The following is a 17,762-nucleotide window of genomic DNA, read 5'->3' on the forward strand; positions in this document are numbered from 1 at the left end:
CATGCTTTGTAATAATGACCTATTCTTCCCCCCACTGGTGTTGTGTGGAGGGGGTGAGTGACATGTGAGTCACTGTTTAGTAGTAGTGGTTTTGGGGCTTTGAAATCTTCCTCTATTTCTAGGGAATTGCCCTCCTCTATATTGTCCCCGAAAACCTCCTCTATACTGTCCCTGGTAACTGGACGGTGTGGCTTGTGAGGTGCTGGCTTGTGTGCTTTGACCCCGAAACCCCCCTCGAAAGGGCGTTTTACGGAATGTGCTGTAATTCCCTCTGCTCTGCGGGGAGTAGAGTGCGCCCATGGCTTTGGCAGTGTCCGTATCTTTTTTGAGTTTCTCAATCGCTGTGTCCACTTCTGGACCGAACAGTTCTTTTTCATTAAAAGGCATATTGAGAACTGCTTGTTGAATCTCTGGTTTAAATCCAGACGTTCGGAGCCATGCATGCCTTCTGATAGTTACAGATGTATTAATTGTCCGTGCAGCTGTATCTGCAGCGTCCATGGAGGAGCGTATCTGGTTGTTGGAGATGGTCTGTCCCTCCTCAACCACTTGTTTTGCCCTATTTTGTAAGTCTTTGGGCAGATGTTCAATGAGATGTTGCATCTCGTCCCAGTGGGCTCTGTCATAGCGCGCAAGTAGTGCCTGGGAGTTCGCGATGCGCCACTGGTTTGCAGCTTGTGCTGCGACTCTTTTACCAGCTGCATCGAACTTGCGGCTTTCTTTATCTGGGGGTGGTGCATCTCCAGATGTGTGAGAGTTGGCCCTTTTCCTAGCTGCTCCTACAACGACAGAGTCTGGTGGCAGCTGTGTAGTGATGAAAGCCGGGTCTGTAGGAGGCGCCTTATACTTTTTTTCCACCCTTGGTGTGATTGCCCTACTTTTGACCGGCTCTTTAAAGATGTCTTTTGCGTGCCGTAGCATACCAGGGAGCATAGGCAGGCTTTGGTATGAGCTGTGGGTGGAGGAGAGTGTGTTGAATAAGAAATCATCCTCGACCTGTTCTGAGTGGAGGCTTACGTTGTGAAATTGTGCTGCTCTAGCCACCACTTGAGAATACGCGGTGCTGTCTTCTGGTGGAGATGGCTTTGTAGGGTATGCCTCCGGACTGTTATCTGACACTGGGGCGTCGTATAGGTCCCATGCGTCCTGATCTTGGTCACCCTGGCTCATGGTGGTGTGAGCTGGGGAGTGTGATGGAGTTTGTGCTGGTGAGACGTTAATCACGGGCGGAGGAGAGGGTGGTGGGGTAACTCTTTTCACCACTTTTGGTTGTGGTGTCTGTTCCGTCTGGAACTCCAACCTTCTCTTTCTCCTAATGGGGGGAAGGGTGCTTATTTTCCCTGTCCCCTGCTGTATGAATATACGCTTTTGCGTATGGTCCACATCAGTTGCTTGTAGCTCTTCCTCAAACCTATGCTTTTGCATTTGGGAGGTTAGCGAGTGCTCTTCTGTATAAGAGCCTGAAGCTGGGTCGCTTGCAGTTTGTTTCGGCATCGAAACCCTGTCTGCGTGTTTTTTCGGCTCCGAGGTGACTTTTTTCTTTTTCGGGGCCGAAACCTCTCGGCGTCGATCTGTTTCGGTGCCGCTGTCTCGGCGTCGAGCCGTGTCCACACCGGCATCTCGGTGTCGAGGCTTGTCTCCAGCACTTTCTCGGTCCCGAGAAGGCTGCGTGCCGGTGTCTCGACCGGAGTCGGACGATCTCGGCACTGTTTGGGCCTTTTTCGGTGCCGACGGTCGGTCACCGAATTTATGGGTCGAGCCATGGCCTGGTGGCAGTGGCGTCCCCTGGGCCTTGTAAATGTTCCTCTGAGTGGATTTCGACGTCTTACTCACGGTTTGTGTATCGTCGAATCCTTCGGAGTCTGAGTCTTGGATCGAGAAGGTACCTTCCTCTTCCTGTTCCTCGAACTCCCGTTGGGCTGTCGGTGCGGACGCCATCTGCAGTCTTCTGGCTCGACGGTCTCGGAGTGTTTTTCGGGACCGGAACGCACGACAGGCCTCGCAGGTGTCTTCGCTGTGCTCAGGTGACAGGCACAGGTTGCAGACTAAGTGTTGGTCTGTGTAGGGGTATTTATTGTGGCATTTGGGGCAGAAACGGAACGGGGTCCGTTCCATCGGCGTTCTTCAGCACGCGGTGGGGCCGACCAGGCCCCGACGGAGGATCGAAAAACTACCCCGAAGGGCACCGGAGCTCTTCGATCTTCGATGCGGTGTGGAATCTAAGTACGCCGATCCCGAACGCAACAATACCGACGAAAATCTTCCGAAATTAGCTAATCTTCCGTTCCGAAACTCGGAGCGACAGGAACACGTCCGAACCCGATGGCGGAAAAAAAACAATCGAAGATGGAGTCGACGCCCATGCGCAATGGAGACAAAAGGAGGAGTCACTCGGTCCCGTGACTCGAAAGACTTCTTCGAAGAAAAACAACTTGTAACACTCCGGCCCAACACCAGATGGCGAGCTATTGCAGAACATGCGTATCTACAGCGACAGATGCCATCGAACAAACATATTCTTCCTTTTGGGATTCAGGTAGCTGCAATGTCAACAACAGCGGATTGTGGTCTGAGGTAATCTTAGGACACAATTCCATACAACAAATTGAATCAACTGCTGGACAATAAAGGCCATGTCAATCCTAGAATAATGCATATGTGGTGCAAATAAAAGGTTGAGCAGCACGATTAGTTGTGTCTTCTGCATAGCTTACAATACAATTAAAGTCCCCAAGAAGTACTATGTCCCCTGACTAGTCAGATAATTCCAGATTTAGTCAATCAAACAATTCTGGATCATCAACATTTCCCCCACTGGACTATAACATTAGTGAATTTCTTAGTGAGGACCATAATCTGAGCAATTGCCTACCTACCCTTAGGGTCGGAAGCATTCCTCAGAATCAAATATTCCAAATGTCTAGAGCAAAGTATGGCAACACCCCTCCAATATGGAGGTCGATTGACTGGTGCAGATAACCGAGTCAAACCCAAGCTGCCTTAAGAAAGCCCGATCTTTGTAGGCAAAATGGGTCTCTCTTAAACAAACAATCTGTGGGTTGTAAGCAGAAATCTCTTCACTAACCAGTTGCTGCTTGATAGACAGTTAAGACCAGCTACATTCTGACACATTATCTTTAACAAGGGTAAGGTATGTACCTTACTGTCGGGCTAAATATCTCTATAATATCATTATGATACTCATCTGTAAATTTGAGGCGTATACGATCACAGTAATTCATTATTCCTAACACCCATCCAAATACCCAGACAACCCAGCTGACATAACAAAGTAGAAGCCAAGATAAGTGACAAATACATCCAAGCAGAAAACTCTACCCCAACCACAGGGAAAAATCACCCCATCCCTTGAGCTGTCAGGACACTAGGACAGCAACCAGTGCACTCACAACCTATCCCTGCCCCCCTTCCCTGTGGCCACCCTGGTACTAGATGCATTCAAAGTTTTAAATACCTCAGCAAGCTGTAACAAAGCCATAAAGAAAGAAGCTGAAAGTCACATAGGAAAAGATGCAAAATAGAGAAGAATAATGGCGATAGAATACAAAAGATAATACATCTATAACATCAATTCTAAGCTTGCTACTTCTTAAGAACCCTGACAGAATCAGCCTCAGTATTCCAATACTGGACATGACCCTCCCTGAGGATTTTCAACCTAGCAGGCTACTGAAGGAAGACCTGAGCACCTACCGCTCTCAGTAGATCAATCGTCTGTCTAAGCTGCTAGTGTCTGTTCATTGTTAACTTACAAGAGTCTTACCAAACAAAAAGAGATACTGAGTCAACTGAGATGGGGGCTGAGGTACGCACCTTCAGAAATATTGCTTGTTGTAATATAAAGTTACTAGTATATATCAGTATCGGCCGAGGGTAAGCTTCGTCAGATTTGTTAGCATTACGCTGGAGAGGAAAAGGATGGGCATGCTGAATTTGTCTGTCCAGGTCCAAATCCAACAGCTCTGGGAAACCCTTTGTAAATAACTGAATAATGAATTGTCGAGGATCATTCCCTTCTTTCCACTCAGGAATGTCAAAGGCCCTAAGATTGTTACACTGCCGGCAGTTCACCAAATCCTTGATCTTAGCCTGAATGTGGGTGAGACAGCCCTTATGCCCTTTGACTAATTTTGCAAAGGCCATCCCTGCATCTTCAGTACCTGACACTTGCTGCTGACGCTCTGAGACCTTCTAGCAATTTTGGTAGCCTGATACTACCATTGTTTGCATTAGTATTAAACTGTGTTTGGAAAAATCTGGTTAAGGTCGCACAGCACCTATTAACTAGCAGGAACAGCAGGAATCACCAGGTAACTATACACAGAACCCACATGTACAATTTTACAAATATTTTTTTTCAATTATCACAATGTATCAAAAGGGAAGTCCTTTGTCTAGATAAAGACTGATCAACTTTTATTTAAACTATACCCAAGGACCATGTGGCAATTTGTGCTACTTTCATTTACAAAAGGATTGAAAGAAACAACCTAAACACTAACACAAAATAACATAATAATTCCACTATAAAATAAATTATCTTCATGTGAAACAGTCCTTTGAGCCTTTCTCTTACTTTTTGAGAATCTGTTTACTATTGCTCAAATAGCTTGATAAAATATGTAGCTTGTTTTAGCATCCCTGAAACATACACATCGCATTAGAACTTATCTCAGGATGGGCTTTTGCTATGGAAGTGAAGTGTTGTTCTACTGAAAACTGATTTGGAGAAAATACACAACAATATGTAGCTTGATGATTACCAATTGGTACTCAATTATCAGTAAGGACAATGATGATGGGAGGGTAGCCATAGTCTTAATCTTGTTATCAGACACAAACTCTACATTGATGTCCAAATTTTTTATAAGGGTGTAGCTGCCTTGGCAAACACCCACTACAGGAGAGGTTTCTGGATTTTCAGACACACTGGACCTCAATATGAGTTCTACATTATCTTGGCGGAAAGAAACCAGACCAGAATTAATGATTCCAACCAGTATCTTCCACAAAATAATTGAGGTTAGAAGGTAAAGTCCTCAGAATGGGTAAGATCCTGCTTGACTCAGAATTACTGAGTCATTTTGCACTGGCAACTCATAGTAGAGTCTATTATAAACAGGTTAAGTGTCAAGGCAAACAAGATTGACTATAACTATAGTTGGGTGAAAAAATGAGGTTCCCTTCAATATCGGGCTGTCTCTCACAATTAAACTTGTGCTTCTTGCAGCAAACTTACTCTTCATAGGCATGCTGTTGTGAGGAGATGTGTTGCGCGTCGAGGTGCTCGGCATATCTTGATTTTCTGGAAGTTTTTTACTCAAGACATCACTAAACAAAATACATATCATATGTACCCCCCATAGGTGCTGCAGCTGTTTGGTCAGCAAAGGCATGGATTCATTTAAACTGGAAAAGATAGTAAAGAAAGTGAATCAGCACAAGTGTGCTTCAGATGCAGCTATTTTGATGAGTACAAATATTAGGGTCTCAGAACAAGCATTTTTGGCTCGGATACAAAATTTCAAAACACTAACAATAGGTATACAAATATATCATTAGCCAGAGTGGTGCAAGACAAAAAATGAAAATGTCACTTACCCAGTGTACATCTGTTCGTGGCATTGGTCGCTGCAGATTCACATGTTGTGCATAGTCCGCCATCTGGTGTTGGGTCGGAGTGTTACAAGTTGTTTTTCTTCGAAGAAGTCTTTCGAGTCACAAGACCGAGGGACTCCTCCTCTTTGCTTCCATTGAGCATGGGCGTCGGCGCCATCTTAGATTGTTTTCCCCGCAGAGGGTGAGGTAGTATTTGTGTGTGTTAGTAATAGTGCCCATGCAATGGAATGAATAAGTATGTACAACTTAAGGTTAAGTAATATATATATACAAATGTACAGATGTTGAAGATAACTTCCGACGGCTACAGGCTCCCGGGGAGGCGAGTGGGCACATGTGAATCTGCAGCGACCAATGCCACGAACAGATGTACACTGGGTAAGTGACATTTTCAGTTCGATGGCATCTGTTGCTGCAGATACACGTGTTGTGCATAGACTAGTAAGCAGTTATCTCCCCAAAAGAGGTGACTCAGCCTGTAGGAGTGGAAGTAGTCTGAAACAAAGTTCTCAGTACGGCTTGACCTACTGTGGCCTGTTGTGCGGCTAGCACGTCTACACAGTAGTGTTTAGTAAATGTGTGAGGCGTGGACCATGTGGCTGCCTTACATATTTCGTGCATTGGAATATTTCCTAGGAATGCCATGGTAGCGCCTTTTTTCCTGGTTGAGTGTGCCCTTGGTGTAATGGGCAGTTGTCTCTTTGCTTTAAGATAGCAGGTTTGGATGCACTTAACTATCCATCTGGCTATACCTTGTTTTGATATTGGGTTTCCTGTATGAGGTTTTTGAAATGCAATAAACAGTTGCTTTGTTTTCCTAACCTCCTTTGTTCTGTCGATGTAGTACATTAGTGCTCTTTTGACATCTAATGTATGTAGTGCCCTTTCAGCTACTGAGTCTGGCTGTGGGAAGAACACTGGTAACTCTACCGTTTGATTTAAGTGGAACGGTGAAATAACCTTTGGTAGGAATTTAGGATTGGTTCTTAGTACAACCTTATTTTTGTGTATTTGGATAAAAGGTTCTTGTATTGTAAATGCCTGAATTTCACTTACTCTTCTTAGAGATGTGATGGCAATGAGAAATGCAACTTTCCAGGTTAAGAATTGTATTTCACAAGAATGCATGGGTTCAAAAGGTGGTCCCATGAGTCTTGTCAAGACAATGTTAAGGTTCCACGAAGGAACTGGTGGTGTTCTTGGTGGTATTATTCTTCTTAGGCCCTCCATAAATGCTTTAATGACGGGTATCCTAAACAGTGAAGTTGAATGAGTAATCTGCAGATATGCAGATATTGCTGCCAGGTGTATTTTTATGGAAGAGAAGGCTAGATTTGACTTTTGCAAGTGTAGTAAGTATCCCACTACATCTTTTGGGGATGCGTGTAATGGATGAACTTGATTATTATGGCAGTAGCAAACAAACCTTTTCCATTTGCTTGCATAGCAGTGTCTAGTGGATGGCCTTCTAGCTTGTTTTATGACTTCCATACATTCTTGAGTGAGGTTTAAATGTCCGAATTCTAGGATTTCAGGAGCCAGATTGCTAGATTGAGCGATGCTGGGTTTGGATGCCTGATCTGCTGTTTGTGTTGTGTTAACAGATCTGGCCTGTTGGGTAACTTGACGTGTGGTACTACTGACAGGTCTAGTAGTGTTGTGTACCAAGGTTGTCTTGCCCATGTTGGTGCTATTAATATGAGTTTGAGTTTGTTTTGACTCAATTTGTTTACTAAATATGGAAGGAGAGGGAGAGGGGGAAAAGCGTATGCAAATATCCCTGACCAGTTCATCCATAGGGCATTGCCTTGAGACTGTCTGTGTGGGTACCTGGATGCGAAGTCTCGGCATTTTGCGTTCTCCTTTGTGGCAAATAGGTCTATTTGCGGTGTACCCCAAATTTTGAAGTAAGTGTTTAGGATTTGGGGGTGAATCTCCCATTCGTGGACCTGTTGGTGATCTCGAGAGAGATTGTCTGCTAGTTGATTTTGGATCCCTGGAATAAACTGTGCTATTAGGCGAATGTGGTTGTGAATTGCCCATTGCCATATCTTTTGTGCTAGGAGACATAGCTGTGTCGAGTGTGTTCCCCCTTGCTTGTTTATGTAATACATTGTTGTCATGTTGTCTGTTTTGACAAGAACGTATTTGTGGGTTATGATGGGTTGAAATGCTTTTAGCGCCAGGAATACTGCTAGTAATTCGAGGTGATTTATATGCAGTTTTGTTTGATGTACGTCCCATTGTCCTTGGATGCTGTGGTGATCGAGGTGTGCTCCCCACCCTGTCATGGAAGCATCTGTTGTTATTACGTATTGTGGCACTGGGTCTTGGAACGGCCGTCCTTTGTTTAAATTTGTACTGTTCCACCATAGAAGCGAGAGGTATGTTTGGCGGTCTATCAACACCAGATCTAGAAGGTGACCCTGTGCATGGGACCATTGTGATGCTAGGCACTGTTGTAAGGGCCTCATGTGCAGTCTTGCGTTTGGGACAATGGCTATGCATGAAGACATCATGCCTAGGAGTTTTAAAACCACTTTTGCCTGTATTTTTTGTGTTGGGTACATGGCCTGTATGACCTTGTGAAAATTTTGAACCCTTTGTGGACTCGGAGTGGCTAATCCTTTTGTTGTGTTGATTACCGCTCCTAAGTAGTGCTGTATTTTGCACGGCACAATGTTTGATTTTGTGTAGTTGAGGGAGAACCCGAGTTTGTAGAGGGTTTGTATGACATACTCTGTGTGTTGTGAACACTTTGTTAGCGAGTTGGTCTTGATTAGCCAATCGTCTAGGTACGGGAATACGTGTATTTGCTGCCTTCTGATGTGTGCGGCTACTACTGCTAGGCATTTGGTAAACACCCTTGGCGCGGTTGTTATACCGAACAGTAAAACCTTGAATTGATAGTGTATCCCCTTGAATACAAACCTTAGGTATTTCCTGTGCGAAGGATGTATCGGTATGTGGAAATACGCATCTTTGAGATCTAAGGTTGTCATGTAGTCTTGTTGATTTAGCAGTGGTAACACCTCTTGTAGCGTGACCATGTGAAAGTGGTCTGATTTGATGTAGGTGTTTAGTATTCTGAGATCTAAGATTGGCCTCAGTGTTTTGTCCTTTTTGGGTATTAGAAAATACAGTGAATAGACTCCTGTGTTTATTTCTGTACATGGTACCAGTTCTATTGCTTCTTTTTGCAGTAGTGCTTGAACTTCTATTTCTAGGAGGTCTAAATGCTGTTTTGACATTTTTTGTGTTTTGGGTGGGATATTTGGAGGGATCTGTAGAAATTCTATGCAATAACCATGTTGGATAATTGCTAAGACCCAAGTGTCTGTTGTTATATTCACCCATGATTGATAAAACTGACTTAGTCTTCCCCCCACTGGTGTTATGTGGAGGGGTTGAGTGACCTGTAAGTCACTGTTTGGTTGTTGGGGTTTTGGGGCTTTGAAATTTCCCCTGGTTTCTCGGGAATTGTCCTCCTCTGTACTGGCCCCGAAACCCTCCCCTTTGGTACTGTCCCTGGTAGGTAGACGGTGTTGATTGTGAGGTGCTGGCTTGTGTGGCCTGACCCCGAAACCCTCCTCTGAATGTTGTTTTACGGAAGGTGCCGAAAGTGCCTCTGCTCTGCGGGGAGTAGAGCGCGCCCATGGCCTTGGCTGTGTCAGTGTCCTTTTTCAGCTTCTCAATCGCCGTGTCAACCTCTGGTCCGAACAATTGTTGTTCGTTGAACGGCATATTGAGTACTGCTTGCTGTATTTCTGGCTTAAAGCCAGATGTGCGCAACCATGGGTGCCTTCTGATGGTAACTGCAGTGTTTATTGTTCTTGCAGCTGTGTCCGCTGCATCCATAGAGGAGCGTATTTGGTTATTGGAGATGTTTTTGTCCCTCCTCAACCACTTGTTTTGCCCGCTTCCGAAATTCCTTGGGTAGATACTCGATGAGATGCTGCATCTCATCCCAATGGGCTCTGTCATAGCGCGCTAGGAGCGCCTGAGAGTTGGCGATGCGCCACTGGCTGGCAGCTTGTACACCGACTCTTTTCCCAGCTGCGTCGAATTTTCGGCTTTCCTTATCCGGGGTGGTGCATCGCCCGATGTGTGTGAATTGGCTCGTTTGCGAGCTGCTCCTACCACGACTGAGTCTGGTGGCAGTTGAGAGGTGATAAAAGCAGGGTCTGTGGGAGGTGCTTTATATTTCTTCTGTACCCTTGGAGTGATTGCTCTACTCTTGACGGGGTCTTTGAAGATTTGCTTCGCGTGCCTTAGCATTCCCGGAAGCATAGGCAGGCTTTGGTAGTTGCTATGGGTGGAGGAGAGGGTGTTAAAAAGGAAGTCATCCTCGACAGGTTCTGTGTGTAGTGACACGTTGTGGAATTCTGCTGCCCTAGCTACCACCTGCGCATATGCTGTGCTGTCCTCGGGTGGTGATGGCTTGGTAGGGTATGACTCTGGGCTATTGTCTGACACTGGTACGTCGCATAGGTCCCAAGCATCTTGGTCATCTTGGCTCATGGTGGTGTGAGCCGGTGAATGTGACGGAGTTTGTGCCGGTGATATTTGAGTTACAGGTGGAGGAGAGGGTGGCGGAGTTGCTTTCTTTGCCACCTTTGTTTGTGGTGTTAGTTGTTCAGTTTGGAACTCTAGTCTCCTCTTTCTCTTGATTGGTGGAAGAGTGCTAATTTTCCCCGTTCCACTCTGGATGAAGATCCTTTTTTGTGTATGGTCTACATCAGTAGTCTGTAGCTCCTCTTCAAACCTGTGTTTACGCATTTGAGAGGACAATGAATGTTCCTCTGAATATGAGCCGGTAGTGGTTTCGGTTGCTGATTGTTTTGGCATCGAAACTGTGTCCTTTTTTGTTTTCGGCTCCGAGGCGAATCTCTTCTTTTTCAGAGTCGAGCCTTCTCGGCGTCGATCATCCTCGGTGCCGCTGTCTCTGCGTCGAGCAGCGTCGGCTCCGCCTTCTCGGCGTCGATCTTTTTCGGCAACACTTTCTCGGTCCCGAGAATGTTGCGTGCCTGTGTCTCGACCCGAGTCGGACGATCTGGGCACCGGTTCGGCCTTTTTCGGTGCCGATAGACGTCACCTTTATGGGTTGAGCCATGGCCAGTTGGCAGTGGCGTCCCCTGGGCCTTGTCTATTTTCTTGTGCTGTGTGCTTTTCGACGTCTTACTCACAGTTTCGTCGATGTCGAATTCATCTGAGTCCGTTTCATGGATGGAGAAGGCTTCCTCCTCTTCTCCTTGTTCCTCGAACTCTCGGTGTTCTGTCGGCGTGGACGCCATCTGTAGTCTTCTGGCTCGACGGTCTCGGAGTGTTTTTCGGGACCGGAACGCACGACAGGCCTCACAAGTTTCTTCTTTGTGCTCGGGTGACCGGCACAAGTTACAGACCAAATGTTGGTCCGTATATGGATATTTATTGTGGCATTTAGGACAGAATCGGAACGGGGTCCGTTCCATCGGTGTCGATGTTACACGCGGTCGGGCCGACCAGGCCCCGACGGGGGATCGAAATTACCCCGGAGGGCTACCGGAGCTCTTCACGATTCGGTGTCGATTCTAACTATCCCGATCCCGAGCGAAACAATACCGACGTAATTTTTCGAAGTTTTGACTATCTTTCCGTCCCGAAACCCGGAGCGAAAAGGAACACGTCCGAACCCAAGGGCGGAAAAAAACCAATCTAAGATGGAGCCGACGCCCATGCGCAATGGAAGCAAAGAGGAGGAGTCCCTCGGTCTCGTGACTCGAAAGACTTCTTCGAAGAAAAACAACTTGTAACACTCCGACCCAACACCAGATGGCGGACTATGCACAACATGTGTATCTGCAGCAACAGGTGCCATCGAACAAAGTATTTACACAACAACAAAAGCACACGGAGTATTTTTCATAAACCATATTAGTGAAAACAAATCACAAATTATAAATCAACACTTCATTAGAATTTAACTTCATGTATACAATATAAAATGAAACAAATAATCATAAACTTTTTTTAAGATGACAGTGCAGAACAAGAACATCAGGGCCTTATGAAATGGCTTATGACAATCCTTCAAGATGAGGAGGAGAGTGGGACGGGTGACGAATCTTCAGACAGAGAATCTACTAGAAAGACTGTTACCGAAAGTAACGTCTTCTCCTGATGGATATCTATACCCACAGATTCCTCACCTTTTATACACTCTATAGCAGTGTTTCATAACCTTTTTGACCTTGGACCTCCAATTTATCAGTACTGGAACCTGGGGACCGCTACTGAATCATTATTGGAAACCAGGGAGACCTTCCCTCCCTCCCTCCCTCCCCCCTCATCAGTCATTACTGGTATCAGGGGACCCAGGCCAAAACATTGTCGATGATTTGAACCACAAAACAATACACAAAAATACAGAAACAAGGATTCCACCAAACACATACATAAATGACAAAACATTTTATTTAATTTGCAAACAAATATATTTTAAAAAATAAATAAAAAAATGTAATAGAACGGTTGGAGCTTTTCTAAATTCAATTTTAGCCACACGTCATCCATACTTCTGTTTGATGCACCTGCACTGCTCCCACAAATCAATCTGAGGATACTAATTGAATTTTTAGCCTCCAATTTAAAATTCCTTGACATTTACAGTATGTTTTGAAATGTTCATTTGTACATGTAGCCACTTTATTTATATACACTTTATTAAGCTGTTAACATTAGTCTATTTTCTAAGCAGTCACGGTCCCCTTAAGGATGCTTTGCGGACCCCCCATGGGTCCCAAACCACAGGTTGGGAACCACTGCTCTTTATCACTTGGAGGCAGGATTTTAACAGGGAAGTTCTGGAGGACAGATTGGGCAAAACACTTGGAATCCAAGCAGTAGCGCATTTCAAAAGTATGAAGGGATGCCCATGTTGCCACTATGCAGATTTCAGTCATAGAAATTCCCCTGGCCAATCCCGCCGAAGATGAATTGGCCTTAGTGGAAAAAGCTGTATTATCGTCTGGAGGATCCTTAATGGCCATAGCTTAACACATCTTAATGCACAGAATGATCCACCTAGATAGGGCTCTCTTCTGTACAGTTTTTACTCTGCTGTTGCCTGCATACTCTACGAAGAGTTGGCTATCCATTCTGAATTCCTTGGTGGTCAATGTAAAAACTGACTGCCCTTCTTGGGTCAAGCCTGTGTAAACTCTCCTACCCCTATTGGAGATGTGAAGGAGGATAAAAGGAAGGAAGGATGAAAGACTGGCCCAGGTAGAACAGGATCACTATCTTGGATAGGAGAGCAGCTCAAGTTTGAAGGACTAATTAATCAGAGAAAAAGCAAGTGAATGCAGGACAGGAACGCAATGCTTGCAATTTGCTGACCTGTCTTGCTGAAGTTATGGCACCTAAAAAACAATTATATTAGTTAAAAGGTTCAAATGGTAACTGTGAAGAAGCTGAAAAGGAGCCAGCATCAAACTAGTTAAACTCAAATTAAGATCCCATTGAGACATGACAAACAGAATGTGGAGCATTTTTGTCAGAACTTTCAGAAAGCACAAAACAATGGGTGCTAAACACAGATGACTGACAAAGGCTGCTAGGTATCCATTGATAGTCCCCACAGCACAGCAGTGCAGAGCTAGCGATGAGGCCAACGGAGTATGTCAGCCAAATGGACCTTCAAGGGATCCACATTATTAACAGGACACCAAGTGACAAACCTGTCCCATCTTTCGATGAGCACCAGCCAAATTGCCCTCCGATTGAGCAGACTGATGGGAGGATGCTGCTCTTCCAACTGAGCTCCAGTTGAGCAGCTCACCCAAACACTGGAGGCATGTGTTATCATTGTGGCCACAACTGAAGGGGTTTGAAAGGGGATCCCTAAAATAAGGTTAACTTCCACAACCCATCACATTAAATCTGCTGCAACAACCGAGGACACCAAAATGATGTCTGATAGATCAGCCCTGTGCTGGAATCACTGCCTTCGGAGGCACCAATGGAGGACCATAATGTGCCAGTGTGGATGCATGACCAGGAAGATGCAAGAAGCCACCAGAACTTGGAGGCATAAATCATCTGAATTTGAATCCAAGCACCTTCCTGAAACATTAGAATCACATTTTGAATGTCCTGGGTCCACCAAGTACGGAGAAGCCTCAAAATAAAGTTCTATCCAGTACTGCCCCTATGAACAAGAGCTGCAGAGAGGGTTCCAGGTGTGATTTGGGCACACTAATGAAAATGCCCAGTTCAAACAGCAGTGCTGCTGTCAACTTCGGGTAACGAGACACCAACCCTGTTGACTTTGCTTTCAATATCCAGGTACTGATGTAATGGGATTCTCAAACTTCTGAGATGAGCTGTGACGCTTGTCATCACCTTTGTAAAGACTTGAGATGTTGATGTCATACTGAGCAGGAGAACAGCAAACTGACAGTAAGTAGAGCCCGTTACAAATTGCAGGTAACTCCTTGCAAATGGTATAAAGAAATGTGTGTACTGAAAGTCCTCAGACACAATCAAGTCACCTGCTTAAAGTGCCAAAAGCTCCTGAGCTAAGGGTAGAATCTTGAATTTTGCACCTTGTGAAGGAAGACGTTCAAGGCCCTGAGACCTAGGATTGGATGTAGACTTCCTTCCTGGATACCCGCAAGCCTCACTGCCCAATTTCCTGCCCTAGTACTAGCTCCACCACTTCTTTCTGCAAGAGGGCACTACTTCTTGTTGCAAGATGCAAAGATGTATTTCCATCTGACTGGAGGAGAAAGGCTGAATATGGGGCACGGTCTGTTGGCAGGGTACAGTATAACCTTATGCAATTTAAATACTCACTACTCTGCCGTAATGGCATTCCAGCACTCCAGAAAGAAGGAAACCAGCCATGAGGAGGGGCAGAGGAGGAGGAAGTGGAAGTTGAAGCTAGAGGTTGTACGTACATTCCGTTTTCCATGGCCTCACTCCTGAGTATGGAAAGGATTCTGTGGCTCTTGAGCCTCTAATAAATCCCCAAAACTGCTTGTAGTCTCACTCAGGAAGCTGCAAAGTGAGGCATCTCACATTGCCCTACTCTCCTTGAATCTCTCAAGGGATGAATTCACTTTGTTGCCAAAACGCTTTGATCCTTCAAATGTAAGTGGGTCAGGGTGTATTGGACATATGACGAGAACCCAGAAGTGTAGATCCACATCCAGTGGCAGATGACAACATAGGTGCCCATGGATCTTCCAATAGAGCCTGTAGTATCCAGTCAGGACTAAATTGTTTGCCATCTTTCAGACGTTCTTTAAAGTGTGGCTGCCAAAGCTCTGGCAGATTAGGTATCACTACGTTGGCCATGTTGTGTGCGTACCATTCCAGTTGGCAGGATACATTCATTGATTTTGATTCCAGATTTCCAGAAGAAAATATTTTTTGACAAAGTCCCAATTTCTTTGATTCCCTACCAGCAGGGGCTGTTACACCAGAAGTCTGCCTTAAAGAGCATTAGGCCTGAATCACGAAACTCTCTGACGAAAGATGAGAATTGAGAAGAGGAGATAAGCCAGATGTATGCGGATACAGTCTTGCTTCAGTCCTGTTGACCACCGTGGAGGTAGTAAGTTTTTTCCCAGGCTGCCAAAATACAGTCAACAAAAGCACTGTTAAAGAGGAATCAGACTCATGTGAGGTATCAATGCCACTAGCCTTCGCTTGAGTATCAAAATCAGGGTCTCTGGCAGGGACATATTGGACCTCCTCTGTATGGCTCTTCAAAGAATCAGAATTAGTTCCAAAAATGGTGCGGCTTGTGTCCTTATTGGAAGACTGTCTTCTATACTGTTCCTCTTCCAACACCCTTTGAGCCTCTTTGCAAGATCTTATCAGCGAGAAACCTGAGGGCAGTAGGTCTGATGGTCCTGGGGTCGGTGAGGTAGGTCCTGGAGCCGAAGCCAAAGGAGGAGCTGATGTCGGCATTGTAGCTGGAATCAGCACCAGTGCTGATGGAGGAATCAGTCCGGAAGGCAAGGGCAAGAAGGGGGCAAACAGCACTGATGGCAAGCCCTCCAAATGCTAAAGGTCCCATGGGGCCTCTTAAGCCTTCCATGGGGACCATGGACTGTCTAAATAGGTCAGTCATGGTGTTTAGGAATGTTGCAGGATCCATTCTCATTGTGTGGAATGGCCTTAGAAGCCTGATGCCTCAACACCAGTTCTTGTGGCATAGAGGGTCCCGAAGCGGGTCCTGGATTGGTGGAAGCCAAAGATGTTGATCCTACTGGAATTAGATTCTTTAGTTGAGAAAACGCCCCTTTTTGCGTGATCATGCCTGTTTCCGGCTGGATTGCAGTGCTTGTTTGTAGACTCTCCACACTGGGGCACCGCTGTCCAGTGCCCAGTGTATGTGCTCAGACCTCTACAACATGTAGAAAATAGCTAATCCCTGACTGGTGTATTTAACTTTCTTATAAGTCATAGTGCATGATGATGAAACACACCTATGGCTTAGAAAGTTAAATGCCATGTCTGGAGTGCAGCACTTATTGTGCCATTCACTATTGTGACAAGGAAAACATGGACTTGTACTCCAACTTATCAAAATAACCCTTCTGACAGGGGAAAGAAAATCCTTCCTTTTAAATATTAGTCACCCCATGTAGGATTGTAGCCCACAAGGAAGGGTGGGGTGTATGGTACGGTGTTAAAAAGTGGGGCATGTTGAGCTTTAATGTTAAAATGTACTTATAATGAGAAGGCCCCAAAAGCTATTCTTACTATGGAAGGTTCTAGCTGTCCTAGGAGAAACTAGAATGTAGATTAAAATATTAAGGGCCTCATTACAACCCTGGCGGTCACCGACCGCCAGGGTTAAAGTGGCGTTCGTACCATCAACAGGCTGGCGGTACAATTTGCCATATTATGACCACGGCAGTACTGCGGTCATACCGCCGGGACCGGCGGTTTACCAGCATGGATGTCCAGGCGGCCAGAATCTTCTGGGGATTTTGACTCCCCTTACCGCCAGCCTGTCCATGGCAGTAGACACCGCCATGGAAAGGCTGGTGGTAAGGGGAGTCGCGGGCCCCCGGGAGCCTCTGCACTGCCCATGCACTTGGCATGGGCAGTGCAGGGGTCCCCAGGCACAGACCCGTCGCTATTTTCACTGTCTGCCTGGCAGACAGTGAAAAGCGCAACCCACCACCAAATTGCCGCCAGCTCCATTAGGAGCCGGCTGCAATGTCACGGTCGACATCCCCGCCGGCCCAGCGGGGATGTCCAAATGCGCCCAGCGGGTTTCCGGCCGCATGGGCGGCCGACTGGCGGTTCAGCCTTGGTGGTCGGCCTCGACCGACCGCCAAGGTTGAAATGAGGGCCTAAGTCTTTAACTCAGGTTAGGGGCCAGCTATAATTCAACCACTTATTTTAATATTTATTAAAAGCCAACTTCCCTGTCTAAAGCTCCTGGAGACTAATTTACATTATCCCACCAGCCTCTGCCAATCAAATGCTCTACTTAAGAGGCCTGAAGACAGCGCCTGCAGCAGGGACAATGGCCTCGGAGTAGAGAGGTGTTTTCTTACCCTAGCAGGAAGACCAGTTGAGGTACGGTCAGGAAGGAAAAAAATACTTAACTTTAACCGCTAAATCGTTCCCCGTTGCCAGACTGGGAACCTTGGAAACAATGTTAACATAGCAGAGCAGGCTTTAAGCTCAATAACACTGAATTTATCACAGGCGTTAGTAACTCATTCACATCATTATGTATGACCCAAATCACAGCCATTCAGACACCAGCTCTCAGGTGTTCCATTGCCAGAGGCTTCCAAATCTCAGATTTTCTGAGATAACATGAACTCAGAGTTGCTATAAATGAAGCCAATTCACAAGGGGAGGAGGGTGAGTAGCTAAACTTGATAACATGATTTTCAAAAAGATGTTAATCACTGCTCTAGCTGCAGAGTTTGGGAGCACCTGTATGTTGGAAAATGGGTTATTGGTAAGGGCAGGTAGGTACCTACACTTAGCAATAGGCCACAATCCCCTAGTTGCCCAGTCAAGGTCTCAATAAATTAACCCTTGCTCAACCCTTGGTAGCTTGGCCCACGAGCAGCTAGGCTTAACTTAGGAGACAGGTGTGTAAA

The 17,762-nt window shown here is 45.7% G+C and overlaps 1 protein-coding gene across 9 annotated transcripts in view; it reads right to left on the bottom strand.

Annotated features, from left to right (window-relative positions):
* The window catches only part of UBE3B (ubiquitin protein ligase E3B), a 342,871-nt gene that overhangs the window by 237,305 nt on the left and 87,804 nt on the right, over positions 1-17,762 (bottom strand). For all 9 annotated transcript variants that reach the window (XM_069214750.1, XM_069214746.1, XM_069214747.1 and 6 more), the window contains one exon: positions 5,261-5,430. In XM_069214750.1, the coding sequence (XP_069070851.1) occupies positions 5,261-5,430 (170 nt within the window). The remainder of the gene's footprint in view (positions 1-5,260; positions 5,431-17,762) is intronic.

This window comes from Pleurodeles waltl, chromosome 11, assembly GCF_031143425.1.
Source record: "Pleurodeles waltl isolate 20211129_DDA chromosome 11, aPleWal1.hap1.20221129, whole genome shotgun sequence".
Lineage (NCBI taxonomy): Eukaryota > Metazoa > Chordata > Amphibia > Caudata > Salamandridae > Pleurodeles > Pleurodeles waltl.